Here is a 16,415-nt window from a genome sequence, read left to right as displayed (position 1 = left end):
AGAAAAATAACAATAGCTAAGCTAATATAACAGTTGTAAAGACTCCTAGTTCTATTTCAAGGGTAAAGATTAGCCTGAAGCCCTCAACCACCAGATCAGCTGGAATCTAAGAGATGATGATGTTGACCTTTGCTGAGCCTCCTGACTTCAGTCAACTAAAGCTTGGATTCCGTTGACCGCCCAAGCCCCTTCATGAATATGCATATATCCTTACCTTAAAACTCCCCCAGTTTTGCTGTTCGGGGAGGTGCTTCTTTGGGAAAGATCCCTGGTGTTCTGCTTACGGGCTGCAAGTAATCAATCCTTCCTTCTCCTGGGCTTTGGCTTGGTTGTGTCTTTTAGCTCAACACCCACCAAGGGGCAAACCCAGTTTTGGGGTAACAATCCTATTGAAATATAATAGGAATTCTCCTTCTACTGAAAGGTGAATTGATTTTTCACTGAAGTTGATTAATACTTTTTTTCTTCCTAGTTCATTGATGTTCTGAAAGGGTTAAGGCCTCCTTTCATCAAAAATAGAAAGTACAAGAGTGAAAAAAATCCATTTTGTTTTCAAAACAAAAAGTGAAAGAGAAATAAGCCAAATCAAGGAACTAGCCGTTTCCTCCCGCACAACTTTTTAAAGCGTGCCTTTTCTTATCCTGCTTTTTTCCTGCTCCTTTCCATTTGGCTATTCCATATCTCTCCACACAAGGAAACTAGAATTTCCTTGAATTTCTATGAATCTATTTTGTGAGTCTGAGTTGTTCTTTCCTGGCAAGGTTCAAATGCGTGTCGATAAAAGGCAAGTTTACAAAATAATGAAGTTTTAGCTGACCAGTTTCCTAGTCTGGAAACATAAGGGGTCACTTAACATTCCTGTGCTTTCACTTCATCATCAAAAAGCACCAATGTAGTGACCATCTCCCAGTGTTTGACAATATTTTAGCCAAGAGTTCTCCTACAGCTTCCCATAAAGGATGGGCTTCAAGGGAGGCTGTACACACGCAGAATTAGTGTGCAAACCATATACTGCTGTCATCAGATTCTGAAAGGAACCCGTGAGTCACAAAAAAAGCTTTAAAAAAATAAAAGCTACTCTAGGATATTAGGGTGACAGAAGGAAGTATGAAAATTAATTCGTACTGTAGGAGTTTCGGATCTGGTTAGGGAGCCAAACTTAATGCGACCGATACAATGGGAGAACTATAAAAAGGAAACATATCAAAGAGCTTCATTTCGTGGTGCAGTCTGCAGGAGTCCAGAAAAAGGGAGAGATGAGTGAGCCAGCGGCACAGAAGGCTTCCTGGAAGAGGTGAGACTCAACATCCTCCTGTTCTCCTATCTCAGGGGTCTTGCCCAGGCCTGTGATTGTTGGGCACGTAAAGCAGATGATCATCTGTTTCTTTTCTAAAATGTTAGCCATTCAGGTTATAAAGCTGAAACTGTGTAAGAGTTTATAAGTCTTTCTAACCCTCTGTGCTAACAACTTCAACCATACTCCTTTCAAAACCTGATAGATACAACAGTGACAACGTTTTTAAATAAGGCTCGATAAGTAGTGTTACTTACATTGTCATTAGTGTTCTCGCCCTCCATCTTGTAAATTGACTTTAAAAAAAACGAAGCTGGATTCACCAGTCCCCCCCAAACCCCACCATGTCTCTGGGCCTCACAGTCTCCATCTAGCTGTCACTTTGTACCAGGGAGACAGCCTCATTTTACCATTGCCTGAACAAAAACAGTTCTCTAGAATGCAAATTTATGAAAAGAGATTTGAAGAATTATAACCATTTTTGTGTTCTCTAAGCTACTTCTCCCTTCCACTAGCAGGAATAACTGCAGCACCCATACCACAAAAAAATAACTTTATCTTCTTCAGATGGTATCATTATATTGTTTGTGTGTCAGCTTTCTTGCATTTCCTGTTTCCTCTTCCTGCTCAAGGATTTACATACTTCATTGAGTTCACAGGAAATGTGCTCACATAAGTGATACTTGAAACATGTTTTTTTAAGTAAAATGATTATGCTCCGAAAACTAAAAATAAACACTTATTGGTGAGTTATGAGTTATGGATGAGAGCTACAGCTAGCCTGTTTTTTCTTAGCCAAGATACTTCTCTTAAATATATTTTTGAGAGACTGCTGAATTTATGTCAGTAACAACTAAAAATCACCTTAATCTGCAATTAGAAATAAACACAAAATGAAATGGAACTCAAATGAATAAATTGAAACTCAACATTCTCTTAACCAGAGACTTGTACAGTTAGCTACATTGTTAATGGAAATTGCTCGATTTCCGTTTATCTTGTAAGTTTTGTCCCAATTACCCGCCCAGAGAGAAAATCATAGAATGACCAAGAATAAGTAATTATTATGGAGCGCATGGTGAAAATATGTTGATAAACTTGGTAGTAAACAGTGTCAGAGCATCAGTATTATTTCTACAGTACTATCAAGTTATTGCCTGCTAATCTATCACCTTCCTCGTACGAGTTGCTTGCTCCTCCTTTTAGAGCCTGGGCTTGCCTGCATTTTGAAACCTCCTGGGGAACTTTAAAAAACACTGATGCCTGGGTCTCAAAGTAGAGATTTTTATTTAATGGTCTGGGGTTAAGCCCGGAAACTTGGATTTTTAAAAGCTTCCCAGGTGATTTTAACGTGCTGCCAGATGAAAACCCTCTGCTTTAGACCCTAAATTGTACTGTTCCAACAGATAGTGGATGAGAGGCTTTTCAGTTAAGCTAGAGAATGTCTCCATTTTAAGGTCTTCTGGCAATGGCTTATGTCTAAAAGAATGCCTGGTTCTCATACCTGCCTTGCTTTGATCTTCCTCCTCCGTTAATTCATTGAGTATTTATTATGTGCCAGAGACAGTGCAATTTCTGACTACCCTCCTAGTTCCTGACTATCCTCAAGCCCTACCCCTCTGTAAAATACCTACAGTTTCAAGGCAATCTCAAATTCCTTTCTACCCTTGGGACCTGACCCTTGCCCTGCCTTTCTGCCTTGTCCTGACAATGATTCTATCCATATTTCTAACCACATCTTGATTTTGAAAAACATTTTCATTTTAAGAAATAAATAATAGGGAATATTCATTTAATAAAGAATTTTTATTGTCACGGTAGTAATTAATATTAAGTCAGGATCAAATGAAAAAATTTGGTGTCTCTCTACTAGGTTAATGTGGCAGTACATACAAGATCTAGAAATTTGCAACCCAAAATTAAGGAGTCAGTTGCCTTTCCTTTGCAATAGGACATGAAGATGATTTTCTACTCTTAAAATTACTTTATTATCAGTATATATATATAAACTATATATTAAAAATAAAGGAGGTAAAAATCCATGTACCAGAATGAGTTCAAACAAGCACTAGAGAAGATTGGTGGGAACTCTGACTAGTTGGGATCAAATATTATGCCCTTAACTCAAGAATATCTAGTTCACCAGTGTGAGAGATTGAGGCATCTGATGCTAACAAATATTACCCCAAAATTAATGCATGAACCTAGACTGACAGGTACTTTATATTTTTAATGAAATGAGTAACATCCTATGATAAGCTTAAAATATGTCCACCATTCAAATATTGGTGAGATAGATTTAAATGCATTTGGAATTGATGATTAAAATTATCATGATCTTTTTGTTCTTTATAAGATTATAGTTCTGTTTTAAACGTGTCATATACTCAAAATTAAAAAGTCAAAAAATCAGCAAAGTACAAAATAAGGATTATTTGTAATAATACCTCCACCAAAGTGAACCACTGTTAACATGTTAATGTGGGTCCTTGGCAGATAAATAGATAGATACATAGATAGGTCCACAAACACACATTTTATATAAAATGGGTTAATAACATACACAGAGTTTACAATTCAGGCACTTTTAAAAAAATTCTGTGTCAGTATTTGACTTCAAAGCTTCACCTGTAGCTGTTTTCATATTATTAAAGCATAATAACTGGATAAACCTGGCCAGTTATACAAATGCTCCGAAGGCTGAGATAACATGCAAATAAACCTTATATATCAATGTGTGAAAACTGGACAGACCACATGGTTCAAAAAAGGAAGTACACCCTGCATAGCTAACTTGCACATTCACTGTCCGAGTTACAGCATCTTCGGGGTCACTGTGTGCCAGGCACGTCAACTCTTCAATAAAAATGGTAAGTAATAGATTTTATGACTCTCCTTGGTCTCCTAGCAAACATCTAATCTTTTCTACATAGAGCGGAGAGGTGTGGGAGTGCTTCACAGGCAGGTCCTCCAAGCCTTTGGAATTTTTGCTTATCTCATCATAGTTCCATTTGCTTATAAAGCTGCTAAGGCTTTATTATACCAGCTGAGGGACTGTGGCTGCAAGAGTTCCCTTTTCTGATTCTAGCCTTCAGAATAGAGGAAGAGCTATGCCTTAAAGAAAGAAAAGCTGTGTTCTTTGTCTTGCCTCTTAAGATGGTTGGGTGCTATAACCAGAAGTGCAGTCGTTTCCTTTTATGAGCACTTTGGAACCCTGAAGAGAACTCCAGTGATATACGTTGGGCAATATTGCTGAGGACGAGTGCCATTTTGACAACACCTGAATTTTACAAGAAGAGCTCTTTTGTTTAGAAAAATGCATTTTATTATTTTAATTAAGAGAAGCAAAGTCCAAGTAGTCCAAATCTTAGGGACAGGTTGTGTTCCAAAGTTAATTGAAAGTCATTATGTGGAGTGCACTTAAAATCATGAGTTGGTTCCCAGCGTACCACAAAAAGTAGCTTAACCCATAAAGTAGCTGAACTACAGCATTAGTATTCTGCTAGTTTCCTATTATTTCGCTGAATAATTGGCTGTGTTCTTATACATGTGGTGTTCTCAGGTTCACAGAGTCTAGAAGAGAGTCAACTTTCTATCCCACACACCCCTCCCAGACTCCTCAGCCCCTAGAAGATAGAGATTGGTTATCCCTTCTCTGGGTCAGACTTGCAGAGTCATGGGGAGAGGAATACCACAGAGAGGAAATGGTAGCACGTGGACTCTCCTTGCAGCCCCATCTGTAGAAGAGGGCGGTCACCTATCAAGATGGGATTTACAAGTCCCTCTAGTGTTTCCAAACTCGGTCTTCAGATCCAGGATTCTTAGAAAAGATCTTGACCTTAATTACGATATCCTCTTCAAAAATAAACGAGGGCACTGTGGTTGACAGGGTTATTTGCATTTTCTTAGGGAAAAGTAGATGATAATAGAAGAAAAAAAAGAGAGAGGTTTAATTGGATAGTGTGTGTTTGTTGTTACACATAATGCTTTCTTAAGAGATCACAGTCTTATTACAAAAGTAACGCATATTATTAAAGAAAATTTCTTAGAAATATAGATATGAAGAAATGACACAATACTTATTTTCTATAGTTCTATCACTTAGGGGGCAATCATTGTTAAATTAATGCCGATCCCTTTAGAATTTTGTCACTTAAAACTGTATCTTATAAATATAATTTTCTATAAGTACTATCATACTTTATTTCCTTACTTGCTTTTTAATTTAAAATATCTTGAATAATATCTGAGTTATGATAGCATTTTTAATAATGAATCATTTTTAATGACTGCATTGTAGTCCATAATTTATTTTAGTTCCATATAGCTGGACATTGAGATTGTTTCTTATTTTACTTTTCTTTCTTTATGGTAATACAGACAAGACTGTCATAAGCATTCTTTTATATACATTGCCTGATAATTTTCCATTGTCAGAACTACTAGAAGAATAGGTAGGTGAAAGAACATATATTTAAACTTTGAACACAGTTACCCTCTTGTTAAACAATATATTTTAAGTTTACCTACTATATAATGGCATGGCAAATGAATTTCCCAGTGGCGGTTATGGTATATACATGCCTATCTTTGCAGCATATCAAGGGTATACTTAAAGAAGAAGTAGATTTCCTTTAATATCTCTCTCCCTAACATTGCCTCTGACATTCTATGACAAGTTACAGAAAGGCACATAGCATATTACAAGAAGGAAAAAACTTTCTACTTTTTCTCCTTGGAAGACATCATAGATCAGTCAAAAGGCCACATTCCTGGCTTCTTTTTTGGGGGGAGGGGGGCTGCATCGGGTCTTCGTTGTGGCGCACGGGCTCTTTGTTGCGGCCCGCAGGCTTCCCTCTAGTTGTGGCGCACGGGCTCCGTGGTTTGCGACAGCTCTCTAGTTGAGGTGCAAGGGCTCAGCTCTCTAGTTGAGGTGCAAGGGCTCAGTAGTTGTGTCACGTGGGCTTAGTTGCTGCACGGCATGTGGGATCTTATTTCCCTGATGAGGGATCGAACCCGTGTCCCCTGCGTTGCAGGACGGATTCTTTACCACTGAACCACCAGAGAAGTCCCTATTCCTGGCTTCTTATGCTTTGCTTACTAGTTGTATGTGTTTTTTCATCAGTCACCTGAGCTCTGAGTTTGTTTCCTTGTCCAACAGTGATGAAGATGACAGTAACTATCTCGCAGGGTTGTTTTAAGGAGTGAATAAGATTGTGATTACAAAGCACCTGTTAAAGTGCAGGCACCAGCCAGGCACTGAATGAATGTTGGTTTCTCTCTTTCCAGCCCCAAATAAATGATTTCCTAAGGAGGCATAAAGACTTCAATGAACACAGGAGGAGAATACAATGGCAGTTAGCATTTGTGAGCCTTGACATACGCCATCTCATTAAATCCCTATAACAATCCTTACAAATAGTTACCGCTGCCGTCCCTATTTCCTAGCTGAGAAAACTGAGTCTTGGGAAGGGTGATTCCCTTACTCACAGCCACACAGCTACTGAATTTCCAGATTCCACAGCACTGGAATTTGAGCACAGTTCTGTCTGCTCTCAGAGCCTGAGCTTTTTCTGCATTATGCTGCATCCAAGAAAAAGTAGGTACAGAGGAAGACAGCAAGGTGGTCCTAGAAAAGCCCGGGACTGGTTTTTAGGAGTGTCAGGGGCCTTTCCTCAGGCTGGTGACCACCTCTGTTTGATCTGGGAGTCACTGGTTGTAACTTCTTCTGCTATTACCATTATGAATTATATCCTATTTTCAGAATGCTCACTTTATTGAAATCTTGCAGAGCCACTGGGATAAGAGACTAAAGGGGTTCCTGGCTTTGTGGTTCTCCACCCCAGGGTTTAGAAATGGGGATTCAATGATCAAATGCCTCACCTTCCCTGCAAGCTCACCCTCTGTGTTACTGGTGTGACTAACTCCGCCTCCTCCAGGCTGAGTGCAGGAAGGGAGCCTCAGAAAGTGGAACCACGTCATGGCCCAAGTGGTTATTGGGAAATTCACCTGTTGTCACCCTCTTCGTATAACTTATTGGCAGAGGAGCTGTAGAAACTTGTGGGAATTAGGTGGAAAAGTACGTGGGGTTTTGTGAGGACAAGGACATCAGCTATTAAGAATGATGGATTTTAGCTACACGGTGGCAAGGAGTGCTGGCCTCCAGGCCCAGCCTCCCCATAACCCGCAGTGGGATCTTGGCTCCGTCTTTCCAGCTCTCTCAAGCTGCTCAGTTAAGGTAGAGGGTGGGCTAGGTGTTCCATAATGTTCTTTACGATTCCACATTTCAGTAGCAGAAGGAAGCGACAGTAAGATTCTACTTCTCAAACAGACGGTCCTGTGGAAATTGACTTAATCTGCAACCTTAGACAAATTATGTCACTTAACAGCCTTAAATGGAAATAACAGAATGATACCTGTCCACATGACAAGTGTGTTTAGGTACCTTTCAAGTTGTAGATTCTCTGAAAAAGAGGGAGGGGCAGATATCGAATCATGCACAAATTTTTGTACATTCACAGTTAGTGAGGGGAAAAAGCTTTTATCAATAAACCTTAGAAGGTTTTAAGAAATGAAGTAAAAATTGGTTTGGGGGTCTTATTAGTTTGTTTTGCTCCTCTCAGTCAGCTTGCAGTTCACGTGTGAGCAATTAACAAAAGAAATGTGTTGTCACTCTTTATTCAGTGAGGGTTTATTGAGGCCCTGTCCCACTCTGGGCTCTGCTGGACAAGAATGCAGGGTGAAGAAGACAGGTGGGGTCCTGGCTTCCTGGAGCTCACACTGAGCGCAGTGGGTCCAACTTTAGCAAGTGTCTGAATCACCTGGAGGGTTGGGGAAGGAGCCTGGGAATTGGCATTTCTTTTTTTTTTTTTTTTAATAAATTCATTTATTTATTTTTGGCTGCTTTGGGTCTTCGTTGCTGTGTGCGGGCTCCTCATTATGGTGGCTTCTCTTGTTGCGGAGCACGGGCTTCAGTAGTTGTGGCACACAGGCTTAGTTGCTCCGCCGCATGTGGGATCTTCCCGGACCAGGGCTCGAACCGGTGTCCCCTGCATTGGCAGGCGGATTCCTAACCACTGTGCCACCAGGGAAGCCCGGAATTGGCATTTCTAATAAGTTTCCAAGTGACGCCGATGCTGCTACTCCAGGGACCACGCTTGGAGACCCGCTGCTCCCTGGAAGACGGAAAGTTAATTCAAGTAAACAAATAAGTAAAATAGCAGGCAGTGCGTTCTGAAGGAGATAAATAAGGAGCTGAGATAGAACATATGAAGGAAACATCCTCTTTAGATAGTGGTCTGGTCTTTGATGCCGTGATACTTAAGCTAAAGCACTGATTCTCAACCCTCCTTGCACATTAGAATCGCGTGAGTAGCTTATAAATCATACCCATTCTCAAGGCCCCAGCCAAGACCAGTCAAATCGAACCCTTAAGGTGGGAAGTGGGGTCCGGTGCAGGTTGAGAATTGCGGCACCGAAGAGTGAGAATAAGCTGGGCACAGGGAAGGTGGCAGTAAAGACCATTTCAAGCACAGGAAATGGCAGGTACAAAAGACAAGAGGCAGGGGAGAGCTTGCATCTGCAAGAAGACAGGGTGGCAGGAGGAAAGGCAAGAGAAGAGGAGAGGGATAAAGAGGTGGTTTCTAGAAACAGGCAGCAGTCACATATTGCAGGGTCTCGAGGGCCATGACAAGGAATTTGATCTCATTTTGTTCACCCGGGCACCCGTTGGAGGCTCCCAAGCAAAGGAGTGAGTGTCATTATCCGATCCACATTTTGAGAGGAGGGCTACTTCTGAAGTGGCGTGCATCCTTCTCAGGCAGCCTTGACCATGGTGTGGGGCTTCACTACTGACTTTCTCTCCCTCATCCTTTAAAATTGTGACCCCAAATTTAAACACAGCCAAGTGTTTAATTTGTGAAGGATTTCTGAGGGGGATGGGTTTGGGGCCCCGCAAATAATTTGAGGGGCTGCAGTGGAGGCCCACTTGAGAGCTGGTGTTCCAGGGAAATCAGAAAATAAAATCTGAACTAGAAGAATCCCTCTGGGAGCTGGGGTTCCAAGCCACTTCTTTCATGGACAGCGGTGATTCTTGTCCTTATCATGTAAGCTGGAGGGGGTCAGTCACAGTCCTGAACGACACACTACTGTCCCCAAATAGAAATCCACTCACCTCCACACACTCCCTTCACGTACACCCCTACTCTCTACTCTCGATCTATTTATATCCTCTGCTTCTGCAAAATGGGCTGCCTCCCCTTTGCTGCAAGACCTGTACCACTGTGTTAAAAAAAAAAAACTCCTCTGTTATGACAAGTGAGTTTTTATTTTAAGTCCCACGTTTTTCTTTTTCTTAAAAAAAAAATCTTTATTGGAGTATAATTGCTTTACAATGGTGTGTTAGTTTCTGCTTTATAACAAAGTGAATCAGCAACACATATACATATATCCCCATATCCCCTCCCTCTTACGTCTCCCTCCCACCCTCCCTATCCCACCCCTCTAGGTGGTCACAAAGCACAGAGCTGATCTCCCTGTGCTATGTGGCTGCTTCCCACCAGCCAACTATTTTACATTCGATAGTGTATATATGTCAGTGCTACTCTCACTTCACCCCAGCTTCACCTCCCACCCCATGTCATCAAGTCCATTCTCTATGTCTACCTCTTTATTCCTGCCCTGCAACTAGGTTCATCAGTACCATCTTTTTTTTTTCTAGATTCCATATATATGTGTTAGCATACGGTATTTGTTTTTCTCTTTCTGACTTACTTCACTCTGTATGACAGACTCTAGGCCCATCCACCTCACTACAAATAACTCAATTTTGTTTCTTTTTATGGCTGAGTAATATTCCATTGTATACATGTGTCACATCTTCTTTATCCATTCATCTGTCGATGGACAAGCGAGTTTTAAGCCAAGAGCGAGAGGTTCAAATTCTAGATCTCGTTCATTCACAGGTCAATGCACGTAGGAGGAAATGAGAGGCACTTGTTTAGAGCACGTATGAGCAGCCGCTAAATGTGCAATACACTTGCTCTTGAAGTGAATGGGTGTGGGGCTCCAGTTCTGGATTTAGTAACTTCAATATCACTTCCCTAATTCTTGGAGGTGAATTCCATCTGCCCCTTCTTTCCCATGCGCTTCTCTTTTTCAAATACTATGGTATGTTAAGAAACAAATAACATAACAAATGCTCACATACTCACCGCCCAGAGTCCACACATATTACCATTTTTTCATATTATTGTCATTTTGCCATCTTTTCAAAACTAAAAAAGACAAAGTTGAAGCCCTCTTTTTGCCCTTCCCAGTTCCATACCCCTCTTTCCACGAGCAGAGGAACACCTGCTCTGATAGTGTTGTCTCACCTTCCCCGCCATGTTTTTATATTTTTATTTCATCTGCCTGTATCCATAAGATACTATATAATATTGTTTTGCCCAGTTTATTTTTATGATTTCTGCATTTGCATTCTTTCACTCGACATTGGTATGTTTTCAATATGCATCCATTTGGACCCATGCAGCTCTGGTTCAACCTATTGAATTTCTGTGTAATTATATTGCAATATTCATCTATTCTCCAACGTTGAATTCGTTGTCATTATTTTCCATTTTGCACAGTACTAGAATAAATGTTCTTTTGCATAGAGGGTCTGGGCACCTTTAAATTTACTGAATGTTAGCAAATTGTTCTCTAAAATCATTGTAACAATTTATCTCTCCCCAACCTTGTATGAGAGTTGCCATTTCTCTGCATCATCCCTAAAACTTGGTTTTGTCAAGTTTATTGATAGAGTTTTGAGAACTTATTATATGCAAAATTCTCCTTCATTTAAAAAAATTTTTTAACTGAACTATACTTGATTTACAATACTGTGTTAGTTTCAGGTGTACAACAAAGTGATTTAGTTATATGTGTATATAACTAAATCTTTTCCATTATAGGTTATTTCAAGATATTGAATATAGTTCCCTGTGCTATACAGTAAATCCTTGTTGTTTATATATTTTATATACAGTGGTGTGTATTTGTTAATCCCAAACTCCTAATTTGTCCCTTCCCCTCCTTTCCCCTTTGGTAAACCATAAGTTTGTTTTCTATGTCTGTGAGCCTGTTTCTGTAAGTTGATTTGTATTATTTTTTTAGATTCCACATATAAGTGATATCATAAAAACTTGTCTTTATCTGACTTACTTCACTTAGTATGATAATTTCTAGGTCCATCCATGTTGCTGCAAATGGCATTATTTCATTCTTTTTTATTACTGGGTAATATTCTATTAGATATAGATATAGATACAGATATATCACATCTTCTTTATCCATTCATCTGTAGATGGACATTTAGACTGCTTCCATGTCTTGGCTATTGTAAATAGTGCTGCTAAGAACATCGGTGTGTATGTATCTTCTGAATTAGAGTTTTTGTCTTTTCTGGATATTTGCCCTGGAGTGGGATGGCTGGATGATATGGTAACTCTATTTTTAGTTTTTTAAGAAAATTCCATGCTATTCGCATTTCTCTAATAATTAGCGATATTGAGCATCTTTTCATGTGCTTGTTGGCCATCTATGTCTTCTTTGGAGAAATGTCTATTTAGGTCTTCTGCCTGTTTTTGATTGGGTTGTTTGTTTTTTTGATATTGAGTTGTATGAGCTGTCTGTATATTTTGGAAATTAAGCCCTTGTCGGCATAGCAAAACTCTACTTCATTTTGGTTTCAATTTTCCTGATTACTACTAAGATGGAATGTGTTTTCATAAGCTTATTGACTGTGCAGGTAACTCTTCTGTAAATTCACCTCATGTGCTTTGTTCATTTTCTTACAGATTATCTTTTCACGTTGATTCTTAGGAATTCCTTATATATTCTAGGCATTAATTCTATGTCAGTTAGTACATTGCTATTTTTATGCTCTGAATCTATGGCTTCTTTTTTACTTTATTTTTAGTGTCTCTTTTTTATACAGAAGTTTTAAATCTTAATGCTGTCAAATTTTACAATAAGTCTATCATTTCTGCTTTGATGTCGTTTTTAAAAAAGTTATTCCCTACTCTCAAATGTTAAAGCTGTTTTCCTAACCTTTTCTCTAAATATTTTAAAGATTTGATTTTCATATTTAGGTCTTTAATAATAAGGACTTTATTTATACTTGTGATGTGAGGTAGGCATGTAATATATTCCCAATGGATAACCAATTGTCAAGTACCATTTATTTTAGTCTGTTTTTTTCCCCTACTTCTTTCTGTTGCCTCCTTTGTCATACGTCCATTTCCCACATATGTGTGACTCTGCTTCTAAGCTCTTAACTCTGTCATACTGGTCCATATACTTCATAAAACTCCATGTTTATCACTGTTTCTTACATCTTACTCTTGTGCTCTAGGTTCATATATCTTCTTACCCAAGTACACATGCTCTTAACCTATTTTCTAACAATTTCTACAACTATTTAGTATTTCTGTTAATATTCTCCCAACACAACAAGAACCTAAATAAAATGTAATTACCCATTTAACATAACCTTCCAACCCTATATCTAGTTCTTAACACTTTTGCTTGGAAGATATGTACTTCACTTTTACTCATATTTAATCAGCCAAAATAAGTTGCATAGTCATGCCTCAGCTAAACAGGACAGAGATGTAGGGATGTATAATTTTTATGCATTCAGGGTAATAGCAGAGATGGATACCCATTTGGAAGAAGAGTAATATTATATACCACAATGTATATTGAGTTTTGTATAACTGAAGACATTTTCATTTTGACTTCACTCTTAAATGATAGTTTAGCCATATATAAATATTCTAAATTGATAGTTACTTTTCCTCAGCACTTTACAGACTTACCCCACTGGCTTCTGCCTTCTAGTGTTGCGGAATTGTATGCTATCAAGTCTAATTGTCTTACCTTGTAGGTGAAATTCTGTCATTCCTTTCAAGATGTCTCTTTGTCTTTATGTTTTGCAGCTTTACTATGCTTCGTAGGCATGTGAACTGATTTTTATTTATCCTGCTTGGTACTCAGAGTAGCAATTTAAAGCAGGGATCTACAACATTTCTGTGAAGAGCCAGATAGTAAATATTTTAGGCTTTGTAGGTTTTGTGGTCTCTGTTACAACTATTCAGCTCTGTCTTTGTAGATGAAAGCAGCTGTAGAGATGGCATAAACAAATGTCTGCAGCTGTGTTCCAATAAAACTTTATTTATAAACACAGGTGGCAGGCTGGATTTGGCCCATGGGCTGTAGTTGCCAACCCCTGATGTAAAGTCTAATGATTTTCTTCAATTCTAAAAAATTCTCAGCTATTATTTCTTCAAAAACTATTACTCTACAATTTCCTCCTTCCTAGTTTGTTTCTTTAGAGTCCCTGTTAGGTAAAAGCTAGATAGACTCAATCTATCCTACGTGATTTTAACTTCTCTTCCTTATTTGTTTATCTCTGTTCCTCTGTGATGAATGCTAAATCAGTTTATCAACTTTTTCTTCCAGTTCACTAAGTTTTTCTTCATCTGTGTCTAGGATGACCAATTGTCTCAGTTTGCCCAGCACTTTCCCAGTTTTAGCACTAATGCCTCATGCCCTAGATACTTCTCAGTCCCAGACAGACCAGGATAGTTGCTCACCCTATCTGTGTCCAATCCATATTTTATCCCATATATTGAATTTATGTTTCAATGGTTAAGTTTTTATCTCCAGTTTTTAAAATTGGTTGTTTTTGATAATCACCTGATTTTGCCTAATGTCTGCCCATTTTTGTTTCAAATATTCTTATGCTCTCCTATATGTATTATTCATTTTTTTTTCTTTTTTTTCTTGATGTATCCTAAATTTTTAAGGTCACTTTCAGATTGTTCTATTATTTTAATTTAATTTGAGGTAAACCCATCTTTCAATTGTTGATGTCATTGTGTTTTTATTTCCTATTAATAGTCTTCTTTCTGTAGTTTGGAATTGTGTGGTAGACCCATTTGAGAAGGTTTTTTGATTGATTGCTTAGTTTTCGCTTTCTATCTGCCATCTCTAATATTGTGCTTACCTCTACTACTTCTTTCTGAGGTTCCTCCAGCCCAGAACCAGGTCTATATTGACAGCTGATACAGGCCCACAATAATTTTGCACATTTAGTATATTCATTACTAAGTCAACTGGCATCTTGGCCCAGATCCTGGTTCTAGCCCAGCATTTCTCAACTTCAGCACTTTTCTGCATTGTAGGATGTTTTGCAGAATCTCTGGTCCCAACCCACTAGACCCAGTAGCGCCCTTGTCCCCCTCATTGTGACAACACAAAGCATTTCCAGATATTACAAAATGTGCTCCCCCCCTCCCCTTGCCATGTTCTCATCCTCAGTTGAGAACTGCTGGTCTATCCCCAGGCAATTCTTAGCACTGATCATTTGGTCTCCTTTCATGGTGCTAAGGATGGGAAAAAAGCATATCTGTCCTTGCCCTTGGTTTCAAAGAGTGACTATAGCTCAGGTTCTCAGGTTACCTATAGGAGCTGAATTAATAAATACTTCTGTACCCTAAACCAACAGCCTGACTTGCCAGCCCTCTAGTCTTCCAGTCTCACTCACTGTTTTATGTTTCTTTTCTGTTTCTGACATAGAAAGGTGCATTTCTTTTTGAGTGTAGCTATCGTTAAATTTTCTCATTTCGTATTCTATCATTGACAGGTGATTAGGTCAGTGAGAGAGTCACAAATTTTAGTTTACTGAAGAAGTTAATTCCTCTTCTATCTTTTCCCTCACTTCCCTTTAGCTTCATATTTTTCCTTTTTCTTTTCTTCTCTCATCCTCAGTCAGTGTTATTGGGTAAATCAACAAAGTAGAGGAAATATGTCAGCATCAGGGCTGATGAGATACTAGAATTAGTCCAGTTTCCTCCAGGTCTCTATTACCCACCTTTATCCCTATCCCAGCTTATTAAGACAGTAGTTTTCAAAGTGTGGTCACTAAACCAGCAGCATCAACATCATTGAACTGAGAACTTAATGGAAATCCTTGGGCTCCACCCAAGACTGAGTAAGTTCCGGGAGTCGGACCCAGCCGCTTGTGTATTAACGTGCTCTCCGGGTGATTCTGATGCATGCTCAAGTTTGAGATCCCCTGTACGACTTAGCTAGAAGTTTGGATCAGTGGCACTCAATCTGGCAGCACATTGGAATCGGCTGTTTAACTTTAAAATACACTGTTGCATAAGCCCCACCCCAGAGATACTGATTCAGGCTGGCCTGGGTGGGGCTCAGGTACTTTTTTTTCCTTAAGTTCCCTAAATGATTCAAACATCCAAAGTTTGCTTTAGTTATTTATTTACTGCTTAACCCATTTTGATGATCACTTAAGCCAAGCCTTACCCAGTGTTTCGGGAACTCTAAGTGGAAACTGGTAAACTTCTAGTGAACAGAGTTTAAAGTGAGTCTGGAGTTGGACTTCCTTATTTGAATCTCAGTGCTGCCCATTTTCAGCTATGTGACTTTGATCAATTTACCCTCTCTGTGCCTTGGTTTCCCTATGTGTAAAAAACGAATAACTATACCTACTACCTACTAAGGTTGTTATGAGGCTTATTTAGGTTTACAAATGAACGTCTTCAGAATAATGCCTGTTGCATAGCAAAAGCTTTACAAAATTTTTCTAAAATATTTATTTATTTTATAAGTAAAATATGCAAAGAACTTGCAAAACAAACCAGTCAAAATAAGTGTTTTGAGAATGGGAATTTTAAAAGCATTTAAAGAATTTTTCTCTTTTTTTTCATATTGGGACCTTTTGCTTTATATGACTCACTTTTTCCTCAAAGTGCTATATGCTCTTTTAAATATTAACTCATTAAAAAATAACTTTTTTAATTAAAATGTTCAGAATTTTACTATATGCCTTTTAAAACCAGCCAGTGGGATTGTAAAACCACAGCTCAGAATCACTGGTCTGTAGTCAGATTTGAGCTACAAAAACTGATAAGCCAACAATAAATTCAATCCTTATGTAAATTCTGGTAGAAATCAAAAGAAGTGGAGTTGAAATAAACATCTGCTGAATTTGATCTATGACAGACATTAAGTTGAAAGAATTCATGTGAAATCTTGTAAAAACCCTTTAATAGAT

General features: G+C 38.7%; 1 protein-coding gene across 2 annotated transcripts in view; it reads left to right on the top strand.

Annotated features, from left to right (window-relative positions):
• The first annotated feature begins 3,794 nt into the window (after positions 1-3,794).
• The window catches only part of FYB1 (FYN binding protein 1), a 165,980-nt gene continuing 153,359 nt past the window's right edge, over positions 3,795-16,415 (top strand). For both annotated transcript variants that reach the window (XM_082382249.1, XM_082382248.1), the window contains exon 1: positions 3,795-4,164. In XM_082382249.1, the coding sequence (XP_082238375.1) occupies positions 4,162-4,164 (3 nt within the window). In that variant the 5' untranslated portion in view covers positions 3,795-4,161. The remainder of the gene's footprint in view (positions 4,165-16,415) is intronic.

Source organism: Balaenoptera borealis, assembly GCF_965194805.1.
Source record: "Balaenoptera borealis genome assembly, chromosome: 2".
Lineage (NCBI taxonomy): Eukaryota > Metazoa > Chordata > Mammalia > Artiodactyla > Balaenopteridae > Balaenoptera > Balaenoptera borealis.
Note: the sequence above shows the minus strand (reverse complement) of the source record. Positions and strands in the feature narration are given on the sequence as shown.